General features: G+C 42.6%; 1 protein-coding gene across 1 annotated transcript in view; it reads right to left on the bottom strand.

Annotated features, from left to right (window-relative positions):
* LOC139696851 (protein bowel-like) overlaps positions 1-19,491 on the bottom strand; it is a 93,506-nt gene extending 74,015 nt beyond the window's left edge. The window contains exons 1-2 of the mRNA XM_071595730.1: positions 19,011-19,491; positions 17,338-17,911 (exon numbers count right to left, since the gene is read on the bottom strand). Of these exons, the coding sequence (XP_071451831.1) occupies positions 17,338-17,911; positions 19,011-19,491 (1,055 nt within the window). The remainder of the gene's footprint in view (positions 1-17,337; positions 17,912-19,010) is intronic.
* Positions 19,492-20,108: the final 617 nt, after the last annotated feature.

The raw sequence follows: 20,108 nt of genomic DNA, 5'->3' as shown, positions 1-20,108 counted from the left end.
TGCCGGCGTAGCCCGCGGGATAGCTTCGCGGATGAATCATACATATTTCTTTGGAGAGAAAGAAATAAAGTAAGCTCGGGGGTATCGAGTTCCACGGGAGAAAGATCTTAAGGAAGGACCGGGTGTTGTGTTTCTTGGGACAAAAGGAGCTTTGTGTGCATGTCTGCAGAGGGCGTGGGGGGAAGGAGAGGGAAAGGGTAGCCTATGATGATGAGGGGAGCTGGAAATGAAAACGGAGATTGGTAGGCTGAATTATGACTTCTCCAGTGTGCTTGGCTCGCAAATTCCGTTAGCATCCTCACGAATTAACTCCCTGGCAAAGCAACTCTTGTGTATCCCCCGCTGGCAATGAGCACGGAAGGGAAATGAGACAATCACACATGTTAATAAATTTTATCCTGGCATTCTCTTTAACTCAATTAATCTTTTTTAATCGCACGCATACATTGGAGGAAAACTAATTGAAAAGTACAAGGAAATGGTAAACAGACTAAAAGGAGTGAGATGATTTTGTCGAGAATTTATCTCATCCAGCGTAGAATTCCCGGTATCTTTTGGGATGAGGGAAAAATACTTAGCCATGGACAAAATAGTTCGACGGATCGATGTTTATTTCAAAATTTGAAATTAATTGGCAAAATTCTATCATGAGCTACAGGAAACATGATTGAAAATCTGACTCAAAAAATGAGGATTGGAAAGCCAAGTAACAATTAAAATTAAAATCCGTGCGCAAAGTATGTTAAATTATTAAAAATATATTTGAAATGGGTTAATGTATGGGACTTTAGAATTTTTCTACCATCAGTATCCTCTTTTCAATTTGTATTTCGTGAAAACCAATTATGCAATTCAATACAAAGTAAAGTATGATCAGGCAGGCATCTGCCCACGCACATGGGGTATTAGATAGATTAAAATTCTCAATAATGGAACGCTACACTCCACCGCGAAAACATTACTATAACATTGAGCATCAATCAACCTACAGATTAAATTTTCCTTTAATTAAATTAAGCCAGGTAAAGCTCATTTATAATACTAAGCAAGGAAGTTCTTAGAACGGCATGCCGTATCGGAATAAGAAAACGTATTTTCTGGGAAAATGTAGAGATGAATGGTTGCTAACAGGTTAAACCTATCAAAATAGGCCTCCGGGTGACAAAGATTGCCCCCTAGAGGCGTGTGAGTAACCTTGACCCAACTGCAGAGTAGGATTCGAAAAAAGCGATGACTGGAATGACCAAGTACCAACCAAACCCTATTAAAAATGCCCTAATCCTTACATTGTTTTTGGGCACTGAAGATCAGTAAGTAGAACTTATAGCACGAGCCTTCCAGGACAGAAAAATTTCACTCAAAACATTTCACTTCTGAATCCTTTCAATTTTAAGCGTCAGGCCGGGAAGCGGCGAAATGTTGGTACATGTAATGTATGCGAGGCAAACTACCCTCAAAATAGATTGAACTCTCCCGGATAACTATTTCCCAGGAAACTTCCCCCTGATGGTCGACTTTGATGCCTCAATCCGACAACCTTTCGGACCAAGTTTTATCCCATTCTCCTGGCGAATGCCACCGTGGACATTATAATGGAAGAGAGCACCGCTTCTGAATCAGAACTCACATTGAATTACCCGATGCAGGCATCCCATTGACGGTTGATGTCATGGCACGAGGAGCCAAAGACCTCACAGATTAATCCGGGAAAATCTCGTAGGCGGACCGAGGCTTGACGTGGGAGGGTTTAGGGAGCGGAGGGATCATGGGGTGGGTGGGAGGAGCCGGGATCTAAATTGGAAAATGCGGCGGAAATCCGCGTTCCTCAGCCACGCGCGTGCCTAAGGCCAGTCCGTCCGTTCCCACACTTAGGACTGCGGGCGGAGGATTGAGCTCATGTCCACGGGAATACGAGCGGCCATGCGCGAAAATCTATCGACCATTTCGTCCGAACAAAAAGCGTCAGAAATATATCCAAACGATAGGCAAAAAGGCTTCCTGGAAAGGATAATGTCCGAGATTCTTGATGCCTCATTCCCGAGGTCTAAAAAAAGTGGCAGCGAGCTGACCCACCGCGAAGATAAACGGTCGCAAATTGATCGTAAGTGAAGAATACGATGCTGTGAGTCCAACGGAAGTCGTAATTTATTCGTATGCTCATAGTAACGCTCCGTAATAGCGCCATCTCTAAGACTTGGAAGCTAGCCAGGAGATGAAAAATTAATCTCAATTGTGGATTGCTTCTACTGCCAGGAGGCCGTAAATCTTTTATAATTCATTGAGAATGTGGTTTTAAAGGTAAAAACAAGCATTTAAAATAAGATGCCAACCACAAAAATTCTGTATTCAAGTTTCAAAATCAATCCAATTACATAGGGGTTACAAAATACCTTTTTGAAGTAACAATATTACTTGAGAAACTGTGTGTACACATCTTAAATCTGACTTTTGGAGACGTGCATTCCAAAATAATGAACAACTTTTAACGTGTGGTAGGTACTGTTCACACATCGAAAAGCACATGCAGGCATAAAACCACAACTCAGTGCGGCGAATCTTAAAAATTGAAGTGTTTCGTTTGAAGTCACTCTCAAGTCAGAGTTTATTTAAAAGGTATAAAGTCGTACCTATTATTTTCAAGGTTGAAAGCACAACAGTTAATTGGTAAAAAATTTCCATTAACCGAGAGAATTGATGACCCTTGATAAATATTATTTTGATTATAAACACTTTATATGTTTTACATTATAAACAGCATGAATAATTTTTCTGTTAAATATAATATTCCCTTTAAAATATTCACACTTTGAAACGTTTCTTTTGGACATTTTTTCGAAAGATATCCTTCGGCTCTTGGGACGCGTATAATTGTTACTTCGCCATGAATGCAGGGGGAACATAACCGACATCCCTCGGCTAAAACAGCCGACAATATTACGACTAAGAGTAAACATTCAACAATATCCAAGACTGGGGACAATGCAGAGGTAAAACAGTAACGAAAGTTTGCAGCGAGAACTTCAACGCCTGATGGCTAAAACGTGGCACTTGACGGAGGAGACTTTAACGCGCGACGTCCCGCAGACGGCTTTCATTTAAAAGATTGGCCGGTGAACCAGGCAATTACTGGCCCCGAGATTGGTGTGCAGGGATACAAGGGAAGAGGACGAAATAGATATATGCGGGAATCGAGGCGAAATTTAATTAGCAATTAGGGCAAGGGCAAAATCAAGATGATTCATGGTTTGAAATCAAGGAAAAAGAAAAAAAGGGATAACAAAATAGTAAAGGAGACTTTCGCAGTCTTTGATCAAACAAAAACATAACATGTTAGTTAGTGATGAAGTATAGCTTTAGAGTATCATTAAAAGGTGAGACAAAAGTCTAAGAATTACGGATACGAAAGCAGCTATCAAGTTCAGTATGACTTATGGCCTGAGTTTCAGGTTGTACGGTCAATGTATCAAAGACTTCGATCATAATAAAATAGAGCACAATTAAATTTTACGGACCGTTCAAGTGTTTTAAAAGGATAAAATTTATTGCTACGTTAAAATATAACTGCATAGATTACATCGTTCCCATCTCAAATCGTTGAAATATTGAAATTAATATTAACGTGATATAACAGATGTTTTTTTGTATTAGTCATGATTAAGATTTCATCGCATGCGATGTCATCAGAGAGGAATTAGAAAATTTTATTTCTGAAATAAAAATTTCTAATTCCTCTTTGATGAGATCGCGATGCGATGAAATCTTAATCATGACTAATACGAAAAAAACATGATATATCACGTAAAAATTAATTGAAATTAGTATATACACACAAATACAGACTGCGGCAACATAACTTCCTTTTTTCAAACGCAATACGCTTAAAATATATATATATATATATATATATATATATATATATATATATATTTATACTATATTAAATGGGACGGCACAATAGAGCACAAATAAAATAGTAACATTTAAAAGGACACTCACACGGTAAAATGTTTCAGCTTTCGGCCTTCTCCGAGGCCTTCTTCAAGTAAGCTTCCTTGAAGAAAGCCTCGGAGAAGGCCGAAAGCTCAAACATTTTACCGAGTAAGTGTCCTTTTAAATGTTACTATTTTATTTGCGTTCTATTTTTGCCGTTCCATTATTATACTGCTCGTGTGGGGGTTTAGTATAATTTATATATATATTAATATATATATATATATATATATATATATATATATATATATATATATATATATATGTATATGTATGATATAATATATATATATACACACACACATATATACATATGTGGATACCGGGACCAGGGGGTAGAACGTTGGACTACTGACCGGAGGGTTCCGAGTTCGATTCTCGGGCAAGTCGCACGGACCTGCAGCTCTACCCAAGCTATGTGATTTTCGGGTACCAGATCTTCCTGGGAAACCATAAACGGCACAGGGAAAGAAACTGGCCCCCCTACCCTGATGTGTCAATTTCACACGCCGTCGAGCTTAGTACTGGGTGAACTCTACCATCACCTACCAAGCCGACCTTCAGGGTTGATTACTGCGTTTATGGTTATACAGCAGGAGGGTAGGGTCACAGTGGCAATGGTTACAAGTCTACGAACTGGAGTTCATATATTTATCCAGGAAAGAAAATGACAATGTTTTTAAAAAAATAAAATCACTTAAATGACAGAGGAGATAAAATTTTAATTAATGTGAGTACAAATTGAATATTAGATACTTTTGAAAGAAATCAAATTCAATTTCCAGTGGACAAACGATACACTTCTTCTTACAGAAGCTTCAGGTTAGCTTTGTAATTGAATTAGCCTCCACAAGTGATTTTGAACTAGAGTTTCAAATGATAAAATTCGTGAAAACAAATTTCAGATGACGATAGAGCAAAAATGTGAATTGATTCAAGGCGCGTATGACTATAAAGCAAACGTCCACAAGGGGATGTGGGGTTCAACACGTGCGATTTTACGTCGTCATACTAATTTCTAACAGGCAATGTTGAAAATACGAGGGCAGGGTCCCCTCCGATACAAGTCAACCTTGAGGCGCTGGTCATAATTTCATATTTTCGATTCGTCTTGCCACACAAAAGCGGTGGGTATAATCGAAAGAAATTTCACGTCACTCTAGCAACTCCGTGGGAATGAAGGAGCTTAATATCTAGCTCGCGCCGGGATTTTTTACAGGATGGGTGGCGAAGATGGCTAGAGGGAAAGGAGGGGGAAAAGGTGATGAGCTGTTTGGGATAAGGCAATGAGAAATGTAAGAGGGAGATGAATATATACCGAGAGGAAGAAAAAAAGAAATTCTTCTCCACCCGACGCTTCACGGAACGCGAGACTGTCAGAAACGACTCATACGAGCAGTCGGCGAAGGTCCTTCATGTGTGGACGCGATACGAAATACTCTCTTAACCCCTTAACCCTTCCCCCACATACCCTCGTCCGCAACTCCCAACCAATCCATATTTTCACAACCCCTTCCCATTATTTACACACCTCTGGCGCGATTTCTACTCCATCCTTCCGCCATGGGAATGGAGAAGTATAGAGGGGGCGACGCTGAGCACCGAAGGAGCTCGGCACATAACCCCATCCTCTCAGACCGCCCACCCAGGTCATGAGTTGCGGTCGGTCACGGGAAAATGAAGCAAAAAGGACGATGGCAAACGTTGGGAATGGGAGGGGGATTGCTTACTACGCATTACCACTACGTGCTCCATGGTGGAGGAAATACCCCGGACCGGTGGTTCGGATTTATGGTTAGTCACGTGATCGGCCCCAGTGAGATGCGCAAGTTTCTTTCCAGTTAGGGCTCATAATAGGCGTGAAATTTCCTGACACGTGTAATGCACATCAATGTATTGAACAGAAGAGTGTTGTTGTATCTTTGAGGCGACATTTCGTTAATTACAAGTCGTCTTCCATGTGGAGGAAGTTTTTGGTCCACTGAAAAAACTTTCAATGCAACAATTTCAGAGTGTAAAAAGAGGACGCCTCGGTAGCTTAAGTGGCTAAAGCACTCGACCGGATATTGAGGGACCTGGGTTCGAATCCCAGTCAAGGCGAATGATTTTTACACTCTGAAATTGTTGCATTGAAATTCACACTAGCGGATGACTCCGTTAAAAGTTACTGTTGCGGCATCTCCCGCAGTTTCTTTGGAATTTGAAAAAACTTTGTTTCAGAAGCCTTGATGTATAGGCATTAGTTTTCAGCGAAACGACGAAACGAACGTCATACTACACTATCAGCTTTCTTAGCGTCTCACATTCTTACCTCCCTAATCCCTTCTAAACTTCAAAAACGTTACTCCGTTACGCTTCTGACTGGCACTATGACATTATAAAGATTCTTCATATCGCCTACAACGTATCCTTTACCCACTTTTTAGCAGATTTAGAATTCTGTCTCAAATGATCTGTAATTTCAACCCATCTAAAAATTAGACATTTTGTTTTCACTTCTCTTCCTACTTCAAAACGCGATTCTCTATCTAACTAAACTTCACTTAGGTTTGTTTTCCATCCTAAAGCCACAACACAAATTACGTTGAATATAATATTTTTAATTTGACGCAGGTGTAATAATTATTTGAACGTAGGTTTAAGGAAGCACCTATGTAAGGTGCACATCTGTGAAAAATATGTAAGTTTAGAATTTAATTTGACCCGCGCTTAAAATTAAATACTTGGCTTAAAATAAAAGAAGATGATTGTGTCATCCGTATGGACGAACGATATTTATGAAAATATTAAATACCTATATAGAAACACTTTCATGAAATCTCGATGGTGATTTGTTTACCGTGACGTTAATTACTTGCAATTTTGCCAATTGAACGATTTAAGAAATCACTTCCATCTTGTGGGTATGCTTACAAATTGAAACTATATGAGTTCTTATTTCATTGAGGTAAGACTACCAGAAATGCTGATACGATTAGTTAGTAGGTAACATACTCACTGACATACTCGAAATATTTGAATCTGGATAATGCCCAGGCCATTGATCTTCAACTGAGGCTCTCGTAATGCTAATTCGCCCTAAATGTTGAACAACTTCATTGCTAATATTGATAATAGTACTACTTTCGGGGAGTTGGCACATTAAAGACGCGTGCTTCTAACACAAATTTTCAATGCCATTATTTAAATTAGATTAATAGATTGTTTTCCCTTCAAATATTGGAGTTAATTTAAATAAACCATCCAGGTAACCATTAAATTACTCGGTGGTCTCACATAGTGGAAAGAGCTTCCGGATATATACTGAACTCGGATTAAATAGAGGATACACTTTCTAACACTCCCAGATAAGAATATGCTACATTATATTCCGACCATGAGATTTCTCAAGGAAATCGTAGGTGGGGCGGTGAAAGGCTCTGCTCCCTTTAATTGAGTGGGTGGGTTCACGCGCCTGAGGGCATAGATTTTTAATCTAGCCACATCTATTGAAATAACCTTCAGACTTACGGTCCTAAATTTTACATTAATCACAGCATTATTAAAAAAAACCTTACTCTCACAAGTGCAATTCGTACACTTTCAACTACATTTGCCCGAAAAATTAAAGGAAATTTTCCTCGCTAGTAATAAGTATGAGTCAAAGGATGCTTATAAAATAATATTTTTGTCACTGCTATCCTATCTCAGGTTAGACTTTGCTCAAAACGTAAGTACCTCAAGAGATGGATTGCCGAGTACATGATTATAGTGGTCACAGGAGCGGTTAACTGAGTGCACAGATACAAATTAGTTCAGTGCTCGAGGTACTCATCTTCTGTGGTAAATAGTTCGAGATATTTTTCAAGCTTACTTTGCAGCCTAGACGTGTGAACATCATTGATAGTATTAGTAGTAGCGCTAGTTTTCATAGTACTAGTGAATGATAAACGAATTTCTTTTCGCATTCAGTGGTCACGGCATAGGTACTGAAAACAACGATTTAGCTGACAATTGAGGGGGCAGATAAGGAATTATTTAACGAAGCCAATGGTTTACGTATTTCGTAGTCTGAAAACTTAGCGTATAGTATTTGTACAGAAATATTAAAGAGTAAGGAAAGATTTAGTGTTGCCTTATTCATTTCTCTTTTAAGTTATGTGCCACCTACAGGTAATATTTGAGTTGAGTGCGGTATCATTCGCCAAACATTATATCTCATGTAAAATATCATCCCCACTTCTACGAGCATGGTGACTGCCTGCACCTGCGCCTTTTAAGCTAAAACTAACGCACAAGCCGAAGTACACCTGCATGTTCCTTCCTGGCGATGCGCCCGCACGAGCGAGCCGTTATTATTGGCACAATTTCGATGGAAAACGGTGCGCGCGGGATCGGGTGGGCAAGGGGTTAAACACTAGGAAAGGGACGTGGCGAGGGGGAGGGCGAAGTGGTGGGAGACGAGAAGGAGAGGCAAGTGTGGGAGGTTGCGAGGTCGGTGGCAGGAGTCGGCTCCCTCCCACCCACTGGCTCCCCCTCCATCTCTTCTCCGCGTGGACTTCATGAATATTTCATGCCGCTCCATGCAGGGGGGTCGCCGGTCCCTCTCTCCCTCTCTTCCGCTCTCAGAGCGGCGCGTATACGAGAGTCCCCGACCCGCCCACGGCGCCTTCCCCCGAAAAAGGAGTCGGGTCGACGTTAGAGCTGAGGGTTCTCGGGTGCTGAGAGTCGGCGGCGCAAGCTTCGAGGGGGGGGGGTCCTTTCAAGGTTCGCGGGGAAGACCACGGCTGGACCTTCTCGGTCATCGACGCTCGTGCCGCGCTGACGGGGGAGGAAAAGGTTACCCCTGCACATTCCTAATGGGCACGCGACCTCCCGGGTCGGAAGTCGCACGCCAGTGCAAGAGGGGTGCCGTATGGCTTTCGGACGCGAGCTCGAAACTACCTCTCAAGTGAACCAAACAACCACCTCGCCGCGATGGTCGTAACTTTCTGGAGTGCATTACGGTCCGGTTTTATAATGGCTCGTTGAATCCAATCATCAGCTAACGTGAAGGTCACCGACAGGTCCGATTTTATGAGCGTTTCAGACTGTTCGTTAGTGGGACTTCATCGTGCTAACCGTAAAAACTCCATACTTAAGTCATAGAGCACTTCAAATGGTCGTTTTGGGCTTAACTAGCGATTACAAAACTGTTTGGCTTCAACCACTGGTTAAATATAACCTTCAATTTGGGGAGAAATAATAAAGTTTGGTCTACGTCAATTAGAGTAATCTTTAAGTAAAGAATTTTTATGAGGCAATAATGTTTTACGTTACATGACCGATTTCGTCAAATTGCAAAGACAAAATATATTTCTCCCGACGATTGTCTTGCTCTTCGAAAAATTATTTTGCGAAAAATAGTATTTTGCAAAGAACAGATGAGAAAAGACTGGGAGGGATTCCGAGATTTTAAAAATTCTCAATTTAACTCTAATGATCCCATATTTTCAAAATTACACTAAGTCGTGAGACTGCAAAGACGTTTCGGAATCAAAAAAACTCTTGCTACAATTTTGCCTGTAAATTCTATAAAACTGAGCCCACGAAACATCTAAGTGTACTTTACGACATCTATCCCGAGCGTAATGTGACAGACGTTCATGGACATGAGATGGCCGGTCTAACTACCGGGAGAGACGCCGCAGCAAAGGTCTCATCGAGGTGGCCACACTGTTTTCAGAATCAAATTATCAGTTTGGTAAAATCTAATTCCATCAATTATATGATCATTGGAAAAAAGTTGGATAGCATAAATGAACACTTCAAGAAATATATTCAACCCATGAAACTCGCATTTGCGAAACTTAAGCGATTCTCATTCCCCTGACATTTTTGGATATCAAAACTGCGTAAAGATGAAATACTTATTATAACGCCGTGTCTCTCTTACTGAGGCACGTATCCCCGAATCACTCCATAACCTTTTACCCTTTTCATCCAACAACACCGGGAAGTTGTGTATGAGTACAACTACGTCATAATCTAAAAGAGAGAGGGACATTGTGTTATGATATAAGGCTTAAAGTATTTAACCAGGAGTAAATCTGATAGCCTCAAGAAAGTGATGACATGTAACATCTCGGTGCGCTTGGGGCGCTCAATCGTAAGTTTTATTGTGATCTCAGATTACGTGATGCAAGAAAATATATTAAAAATCTATCACTTAGGTATTCTCTTATTCTATCCAGGGAAACTAAACTGTCTAATGATATTCATAATTATTATTTCTGATAAATAAAAATTAGTTGTTGTACAAGGTGTTCCATTAACTATGAAACTATGATAATGAGTAAAATCGAAAGTTGTGAATCTATCCTGAACTCTCGGTTGGTATCGTTTCCTTCCTTCAAGACTGCATCAGAGAAACGCTAGTTTCTCCATTAACCCCGTCACACTTCCTTTCATTTCCTAACAATTTTTCACAAATCTAGCGGATCTTCTCAGGATCTCATTCACTTCCTTAATTAACACTTTCTCCGGGTCGTTTAAATGTGCCCTAACTAATGCGAACTAGCTACTCCAAGATTCCAGTTACTCAGCGCCAGTCTAATGAAGACTACTTTATTTCAGAGGAAACCTCAAAATTATTCTGATACCAATGAGTATTTCCCTAAAACATTTACTCTGTGATACCTTAATTTTTTGTTCATTTAAAGTCGCCTATTTTTCATGTAATTTCTTATCGATTGCTCCTTATACAATAAAATTTAAATGATTTGCAATAGCTAAGATTCAATTCTAAACAACACTCCTTTTACCGGTGAGGAATATTGCATTTATAAATCAGGAAAGGGTAGCTTGTTAACTACTTAACTAGTTATTTCTCCTTATATTGACGAACTGCCGGGAAATAATCTTATGCTGCCCGCATGGGAACTTATAATTAATTGATGAGAGTAACTGCCCAAACTTGAGATAAGCACCAGGAGATAAGACTTCACCAGCCTCTAAAATTCACTTCACCCTTTCACCCACAACAATTCGAAGTGTTTAACGAACGTCCGAAGCACAATTAAATAAAGGAATTTCCTCCACTGATTCATTTAGAGATATAAAATTATGCAGCATAAAAAACACATTATATAGACGCACCAAAACGGAGTAACTCGGTTCATGGTGGAATGAATCATAACTAACTCTGGCGCTGAATATATTATTTCGCTCACCCAAATGATGATTTTTTTCAAACTATTCACCTATCGGAAGACACAAAACAAATGGCAAGGAAAACGGTAGATTCGTGCACCTACTTCCGTATGTTAGAATGAACGATTAACAATATATCACGTCGAGTGCTCACCGCTATTCTCGCCTACTCTAAACTCTATCCTTAACGTCTTCGAACTCCAAAAGGGAAATTCCCATCATTTCCAAATCATCCCTCAGGGCATTTCACATTTCAATAAGGGGATGGAGTCACGAGAACGCCTCAAAGACAAACACACGCGCGCGCGCGCAGGAGGAAAGGAGGGATAGCCTGCAAGCACGCGGCCGGCCGGGGGAAGTTTTCATTTCCTCACCCCCAGAACCGCCCCCTTTGTTTGCCGTAGGAAATGAGATCATATCTCCGGTCTAATTTACATCAAGCCAACTCTTTATCACGCACCCATCCGTCCGAGCAACAGACGGCTCCCCCCACCCCTTCTCCCTCCTCCTGTGGCCTCGGAGGGAACACCCGTGCTGGTAAATCGCGGGGCGAGTGAAAGTTCACAGACGGAGGGATGTCACCGCGCGGCAGTCGGGCTCCGTGATTTATCGGGATTCGTCGGATAATGCCGAGTACTCACGCCATGAGCGTGCTCAAGGGGCTCGGTCGCACGGGGGGAAATGTTTTCCGCGCGTGTGCACGCATGTTCCCTTCCTTCCCAGCTCCCAATCCAGTCTCCCGTGCGAAATTGATGGCTGCGGGGCTGCAGAGACGCCCCCCTTCCCCACCTTTCCCCAACGAACATAAATGAACGCGGAGGCGAACCGCCTCTGGGGTCTCCTCCCATGGACGTCGGAAAGGTTTTCGCTCCGCTTCGACGGGAGTGAGGGAATCGATTAGGGAGGATTTGGAAATTGACACGTGGAGGAAAGAGACTTTGGGATTACCCCATCCGATGATACCCGGACAAGGTTGGGGAAATCGGTGATTCAGTTTCCTTCGCGCTAATAATGCGCTCGTATTTAACGAGAAATCAGGGGTACATTGGATTTCAATTTTTAATTTCACTTTGGTATTTCCTGAACCCGAGGTTTAGAAAGTTAATTTGATAGGTAGTACTTGCTGAGCATTAAGGATAATACAAAATTATTTGTGGCCGTGTAAATCATAAATAAATTACAGTTTTACTACCATACGAAAATTTTAAATTGAGGCAGTAATGGAACCTTAATTCCCGCAATTTTATTGATTTGTCAAGAGTTATGCGACTTCAATAGGATTTACCTTGTGAGCAGGTGGCTGCTTAAAGCCCTACGCTATCTGCAGAGTGAGTTTTAATAGATCGCAGTAAGCAATGTAAATGGCGACTTGCTCCGATAAAACCGTGAAATATTCCTCAAGTAAAATTTGTCATTTAAAAGGAATTAACTGACTAGAAGATATGGGATAGAAAGCGCAAGGATTTGATATTTGGTTCAATTTAACTTTTTTTTAACTCGCATTAAAAGAAGTATATCAGTATATCCGTAGCAAAATTTGCTTTCAGCGAGGTAAATTTGGAGATTTTAAATCATGACTGTTTAGTATCATTTTGTGCATTCCTGCGCAAATAACCCTAATATTTACCGTGTAAGTTTGACAACCGGTGATAAATATTCGCCAAAATGTTACCAAAAGAGAATTTACACTGGTACATCTGGAGCGCCGAGCTAGTAACTCCGGAGAGAAATCATTGCTGATTACCAAACGGGAGAATACCAATCTCACTAGCAAACCACAGTATCAGTAACGTCCGCAACAATATTACGCGGTTTATAGTCGCTTTCCCGAATTCCCATGGAGCATTAAAGTCGACTAAAATTACCGAGACCAAATTGCTTTGAGATTAGGACGAAAACCGAAGCCGGAGTTTGAACAGATTTTTGCCCGAGGCTAAAGCAATTCCCTCCTTTCTTCCTCTCTCCCTTTTAGCCGATGACTGAAGGGGGATGGGGGAAAGGAATACTTTTCCAACCGCCTATCTGGTTCGTCGGGAGTGAGTGCAAACGGAACCTGGTGTTTTTTCGACTCCTCATTCCGAAACTGTTTCGTTCCCAAATTGAGCGAGGGAGCGAAGACGCGAGGGGGGGGGGGACACCGCGTTTCCGTGGGAGCGGTTACCGCCGATGAACACAAAAGACGACGGGGAGATTCCCACAGCCGCCCCACACCTCCCCCGGTGCAAGAATTCCCTCAGAGCCACTCATCCTCCCCGAAAAAATCTCGAGGGGGCGGCGGGGTTGGGGAAGCAGGGAAGACTAATTGTCTCGGGCCCGGGTGCTGACTCAAATCGCCGGAGCTGACGACCGATGCCGCACTGGAGAGAGATCCACGCTCGCGATAGTGGCGCCTAGAAGCGACCACTTCCGACACCATCGCCATCGGAGCTTGTGTTGCGTAAATCAAGATTACGGGGATGGGGGTGGGAGGAAGGGGAGGAGCGTGAGAGGGGGTGGTTAGTTTGGAAAGTAAATACGGAGTGGAGCAAGTGGTGGTGGTCTGCGGTGCGAAAGAAGGCGGTGGAGGGGGACTGGCTGTGAGTTTCGCGACACGGTGTTCCTTCCGCGCCGACGAGCGTGACCTCCTGTAAAACAAGCGGGCGTACCTCAAGGATACCGTCTGGGACCACCACTCTATCATTCGCGCGTACCCCGCCCCTCTAACCCTTGTGCTCAAACTATGGCCAACCTCCCCCAACACCTTTACCTCACCTTCCCTCCCACCCGTATCTCATTTCAACCCCCTACCCATACCGTCCTCTCACACTCCCATCCCCCTGCCGTCGCATGAAACTTCCTTCTTCCATAGAGACCCGCGGCGGGAAGAAAAATAAAAAGCAACGACCCCCACCAAAACCCCTTCTTATTCTTCCGAAATGCGAAAAGTATACCACCCCTCCTGATTCCTCCCGGACCATTCTCTCGCCCCCCCCCCCGTCTCTCGCTTGTTTTTCGCACCCCCGACGTTGCTCCACCTTGCCCCCCTTTCGCCCTGCCCAGCGGACTGGGCCTCGCCCCCAGCCACCCTCCTCCTCTCCCTATCCGCGCCATCCAAGGAACACCTCATGTAATTGGACACGTAAGCAATCCTTGACCCGAACCGGTGGAATTTGAAACTTTCATTGTTCTCCCCCATTTTGTCATGATAATCACAATTGTTCGTCTTGCCCACTCTGTGTTCTTTCAACCCACCTCCCCCCCTCACGAGATGGATTGCACGTCACGTTTTGGATAGAAACATTTGGTGGGCTGATACTAGCTACAAGAGGTGTGACTTATCAAGAACCAGTCGCAAGGAATGTAACGAACGATTTTCAATGATTTAAAATCAGAATTAAAATATATTTTGACACAAAATCACGGTTCTTCAGCATAACACTTTAAGGAATGTTTGACCGTCCTAAAGGGTATATTCTGCGACAAATTAAATCATTTGACAAAAAGCCGAAAGAATTTTCATCCGAAAAACTAATACAAGACTGAGAAGTAACGTAAAACAAAATTTGGAACTAAACAGATATTGCTTTCGTACACTAAAGCCTAGTAAAAAGTTAAACTTTTGGGAAGCCTAATACCGTAAAATACCACCATGTACGCAATAAATGAGGAATTACAATTTACTATTTAAAAAATAGAACATAATAAACGACGCAAGAAAATAATTAGTATTAAAGGTTGCGGGGGTATTTCTATTACTAATACGTAAGATTATATGTAAGTACCTTTAAATGTAACTAAGTAGTTACGATTTAGTTTCAAGCAAATTATAAAATAGAATGACAATGTTTTCCAGACCGTGGTAAAAGATTTAGATAAACAAAAACGTCCCACGCTAAACTTGATTCCAGAAAACTTTGGTTATTCTTTGCACTCCCCGCATGATTAACGTTTCATTTGGCCATAATCGAGATTTGAGTGCTGCTGCCAAATCCGGCCTGTATCTGGTGCTATGGTCAGACAGGAAACTACACAGGCAATACATGAGGTGCATGTTTTGATAACTAAATATCTATTATTCCAGTGGGAAATAAATTACACAAAAATAAGACAAGTTTATAATGAATGATCGTATTAAAATGAACGAACTACAACCGCTGTCTCCCTGCTCAAGGAGAGGTTTGTTCATTGCTGAGCAATCAGGATCTATAGACATGAAAAATTACCATTACATTCCTCGTAGAAGGAAGTTAATTCATGGCTTGATCGCCATTATAAAATTCTAAAAGTAATACTACGACGGAGGTCAGCTTACCAAATTTCGCCGCGGTCATCAAAGCAAAATCCTTCGATGCTTTCGTGAGAGTTTAAACGATTCCGGGAACGGCGCGACCGAAATATTACGAATCAATCACCGCCACCCTGAAGGCGGAAGCTTCCTTCGCCGCGGAAAATTAAATACGCTCGCACCCGCGAGAGTAAATTATATGCACGACGGGGAGATACAGAGAGAGAGAACACAGGGCGTAGCCGTGGTGACGGGGAATAATGAAAAGGCAGTTGCTCGCAAGTAGAGAGGATAAGGAGAAAGAAAGGTTACGAGCGCACCAACGTCGGACGGAGGGCGGCCGGCGGAGACAATGGGAGGAGCCCCGAGGACGGGAGTCGACCGCGGGGGCGAATAGGAGGGCGAGGGAAGGAATAGAGGGAGGGCGAGTGAGATAGATAGCGCCGAATGCATTTGCATTAATGCGCCATTCCGGGCCGCGACGCTCCATTGTCGGGCGTTGTGCTCGCCATGCAGGCGCAAATGTGGGTTTCAACGCGGACGCCACATCACGGGAGGGAGATACGGGAGGGGGATCCGGAATGACGTAAGGCTATTCCACGCCCAATCGTCTTAGGCATGCCGTAAAAAAAAGTGCGGTGGCGCGTTTATCTCGCGCCCATATCGACATGAGGGAGACGCGAGACAAAGAGGGACCGCTCTAAATACAGGAATTCCGACTCGCTCTAGGGGAACACCTGATCGCGGCGACGGTCGAGTGCTTATTAGGATAAAATTTCATTGTTCTGCCCGTCGCATTGATAACAGTGTTTAATCTGAGATAAAGCACTTCGGCTCAAATGGTGACACTCGTGTTTTTTTCGAAGGTTTTGAACACCTAAACGCCTTCCTATAATTCGACGCATAAACATTTTAATGGCCTTCGTTTTTATACGGGTTCCTATCTATGATCTGATAAATATTTACGCTTTTTTAATAATCACCGTGTTTATTTTTTAATACACAAAACACAATTTATAGGTTCTTGATATCAATCTTGTTCGCACAGTATTTACATGTACCGAAGAGAACGGTGGATATAAAAATCATTGAGAAAATGTCTTAAGTTAGCCGAAAAAGAACAAGTAATCGGGCGGAAATATTGAGGACATGTCGTATTAAATTACACTTCCGTGGGAAGCACGAAGGAAACACAATGCTTATTTTACACTGAATTTAAAGAATGCATTGATTGAACATTAATTTTAAAAAATTAATTACATGTACATACATTTCGGTGGCGTCAAATTGCATTTGTTCTTTGTACATTTGGGATGGAAAAGAGAACTTGAATAGCCCCAGAAAGTTTGAGTTTAATAACTATTACCTGGGAACATAACAAGAGAGTAAAGTAATGCCGATTTGAGGAGCAATAAGATAAATGGCGCATTAATACTCCGCGGTGTAGAGTCTACTTACTTACGCCCTCATATTAGCACACGTGACCCATAAAGCCTTGAATAGCATGAACAAAATGCCCCAAATAATAAATCCAAAAAAGTACAAATTCGAATCGCGGAAAAAGGTTTTAATCCCAGCAAGATATTTTAATTTTCATAAGGCTTATCCGCATTACAGGTTTAATATTATATTTATAGCAAACAACAATTAAATTAATCCTATTTTCTCAAAATAAACATTTTTCCAGAAAATTATATAAAAATTTTCTTACTTACTCTAGATTAACATTAGTAATTCAGTGCAAATTGCCTCGTTATACGTGGGACAAGTAGCGTGATTTTCAAAGGCTTTTGGAACAGCGTCAACCCCGTCAACGATGCGAATATCTTATCAGGAGGAACCTACGGAACACCATATGCGCACGTAGAAGAGATACTCATATACAACAACCAAATTGGAGCAAGGTGACTCACCTGTGGTCCCTCAAGTGGTCCTGCCTCCGGAAAGCCTTCCCGCAGATGTCGCACGAGTAGGGCCGCTCGTCCGTGTGAGTCCGTTCGTGAATCAGCAAATTGTACGACTTGGTGAACTGCCGCTGGCAGAAGCGGCAGATAAACTGCTTCTTGGGCCGAGATGCCCTCCCAGGACCCCGGAGTAGGCGCCTGTCCAAGGAGGACGGCCCGGGAGCGGATCCGGGGAAATTGACGCCGGAGCCGGCACCCGCCACGGCTGCGGCAGCGGCGGCCGCTGCGGCCGCCAGCCCGGGGGGGAACGGGAAGGGGTGGTGGAAGACGCTACCGCCGCCCCCAGCTCCCCCACCCCCGCCGCCCACCTTTGAGGGTAGGGCGTACACCTGGGGCGGCGGTGGAGGCGGGGGAGGGCCCATGGGCAGGCCCTCCACCATCATCCCTGGGGGCGGGGGGCCCCTAGGTGGCATGAGCATGGCTGCGGCCGCAACGGCAGCCTCCCGCAGGGCCAGCTCCTTCCTCTTGTCGGCCATTAGGGACATGAAGTCGAAGCTGGATCTTCGGGATGTCTCGGAATCTCCTTTTGAATCGAAAATATTGTGGATTTAAAAGGGCGAGAAGAGGATAATTTTTATATTTTAATGTATTTTAGGTGAGTACTCCAAAAACGTTATTTCATTAACAGTTAGTCCACGATTGAAAAAAGAGAACTATGAAGTAGAAACAAGGTTGGAAAATGTTTAAGAATGTTTGGTTTCTTGACTGAAACATCTGAAATTGCAAAGCGATCATAACAAAAATTGTATACTCATTCACTTCTGATTTTAAATTTTCATTTAAATAACGTTGGTGGTTAAATGTTAAATACTAATAGAGGCTAAGTTATTGGATCCTAATTTTATATACACTTCAATTTAGGTTACATTATGACCATTTATATCTGCTATGAATTTGTGCTAAACAGTGACATCATTTCAACTAAGTTATAAAGGGAAAATGACAATGTTTGGTCAAGGAGGATGCTTAGCGGGCATTTCAGTTTTTCGATTGCCCTTGGTATCCAAATGTATAATAGTTCAAAATATTAATTAAGACTCTGAAGCGGAGGCTACTTAGGGTAAATACACATCAATTTAAATTTCGTGTCCTCAAGTTAACTCATCTAAATACTACAAAAACATCGATAATGAAATATTAGCCAGATAAATTCTGTTTTTAACATGATAAGAATATTCTATTAAAACCCAGAATTACTAGGTTTATTCCTATTGTCCATTGTAACAAAGTGGTTCACATAATTACAACCAAAAACACTTTCCATTGTGTCGTAATTAATTAGCTATATTCAATATTGACTAGGAGGCATCAATAACAAATTCGAATCGGAAAGTTTTATTTACGACCTTTAAAATAGTAGTTTTGTGTCATATTCTTCTAGGATTACCTTTAAACAAATTTTAGACTTAATTTGATCCATGAATAATAGAATTCCTTCTGGCAACCTTTTGAGTAACATAACTATTCTATCTCGCATGTATAACATTAATTAAAATGACAGGTACATAAAAATTAAGAGGACATTTCATTTATAACTTGAACAGAGAATGAGCACTGGGAAATAAAATCTAATTTAGATTTTTTCCCAGAATTCCTCAATCTCTTCAGGATTATCACAATACCTTTAGGGGAGGCGGGTGGTCCAGCCGTCGAAGATGCTCCCGACGTTGGCGTCCCGGATGAAGAATTGCCGGAACCACCTCCGGTACCACCCGGAGATTGCTGAGGGGGTCCACCGCCTCCGGAGGACGAGGAGGCCAGGTACTCCGCCGCTGCTGCCGCGGACAGGAGGTGGTGATGAGCCACGGCATGGTGGTGATGATGGTGGTGGTGGAGGTGTGGGTGGTTCGGGTGGGCATGCAATTGGTGTGCCGGATGGTGGGGGTGGTGGTACGGCGGCACCAGCGGACCCCCGCCTGGCCGCTGCTGCTGTTGCTGCACCCGGGAGGGCACGACCGGCACGAAGGCCGATGACTCCCGGCCGGTGCCGAGGAGACCGAGGCCGGGGGCCTGCAGGTGGAAGGCGGCGGCGGCGGCCGACACCGCGGTGGACCCGCCGCCCACGGAGCCGCGCCTCTGCGGCGCCTCGCTCTCAGTCGGCATCCTGGCTCCCTGCTCGGACAACTACTCTGGTGGATCACCTCCTGAGAACGAGAAAGAGAGAAGACGCAGGTTTAGGAATGAGTGCAGTGAGCGGAAAACACGTTGGGTTTGTAATCCACAATGCTGGGCGAGATTTTCTATCATGAAGCATGCCAGAAAATTGAGCCGATATTTTTGGGAGCCATTGGTTCCGGCGTATGTATCACCATTAACCAAATTGTAATGAAATCGGAAAATCCTTTTTTTTGACATATTCTAATAGCTTTCCCCCAAATTAGTCACCAAACTGGATTTCAGAGGTTATACATACAGAAAACGTACTTGAGATACTACTCATGTTTTTTTTTGTTTTTCCAATTGACTTGGAGGTAGGTTGGGGATTGTTTGATTATACCGCTCACATATTTTGAGTATCACGATTCAGTGCATGGTGCAGTCGCAGTTCATAAAAGTGAATATTTCCAAATAAAAACAAAATATAAAGAATAAATTCAACTTTAAAAGGGAGAGGGTTTTAAAAATGGTCCTAATTAAAGTCATATAAATCGATCAAAAACACAGTCCTAAATAGTTTTTAATTCTCATTCGATCTCTTAAAGTACACATTTTGGAGTTAT

The sequence above is a fragment of the Hetaerina americana genome, unplaced genomic scaffold (genome assembly GCF_022747635.1).
Source record: "Hetaerina americana unplaced genomic scaffold, ioHetAmer1.1.p SCAF_7, whole genome shotgun sequence".
Classification (NCBI taxonomy): domain Eukaryota; kingdom Metazoa; phylum Arthropoda; class Insecta; order Odonata; family Calopterygidae; genus Hetaerina; species Hetaerina americana.
Note: the sequence above shows the minus strand (reverse complement) of the source record. Positions and strands in the feature narration are given on the sequence as shown.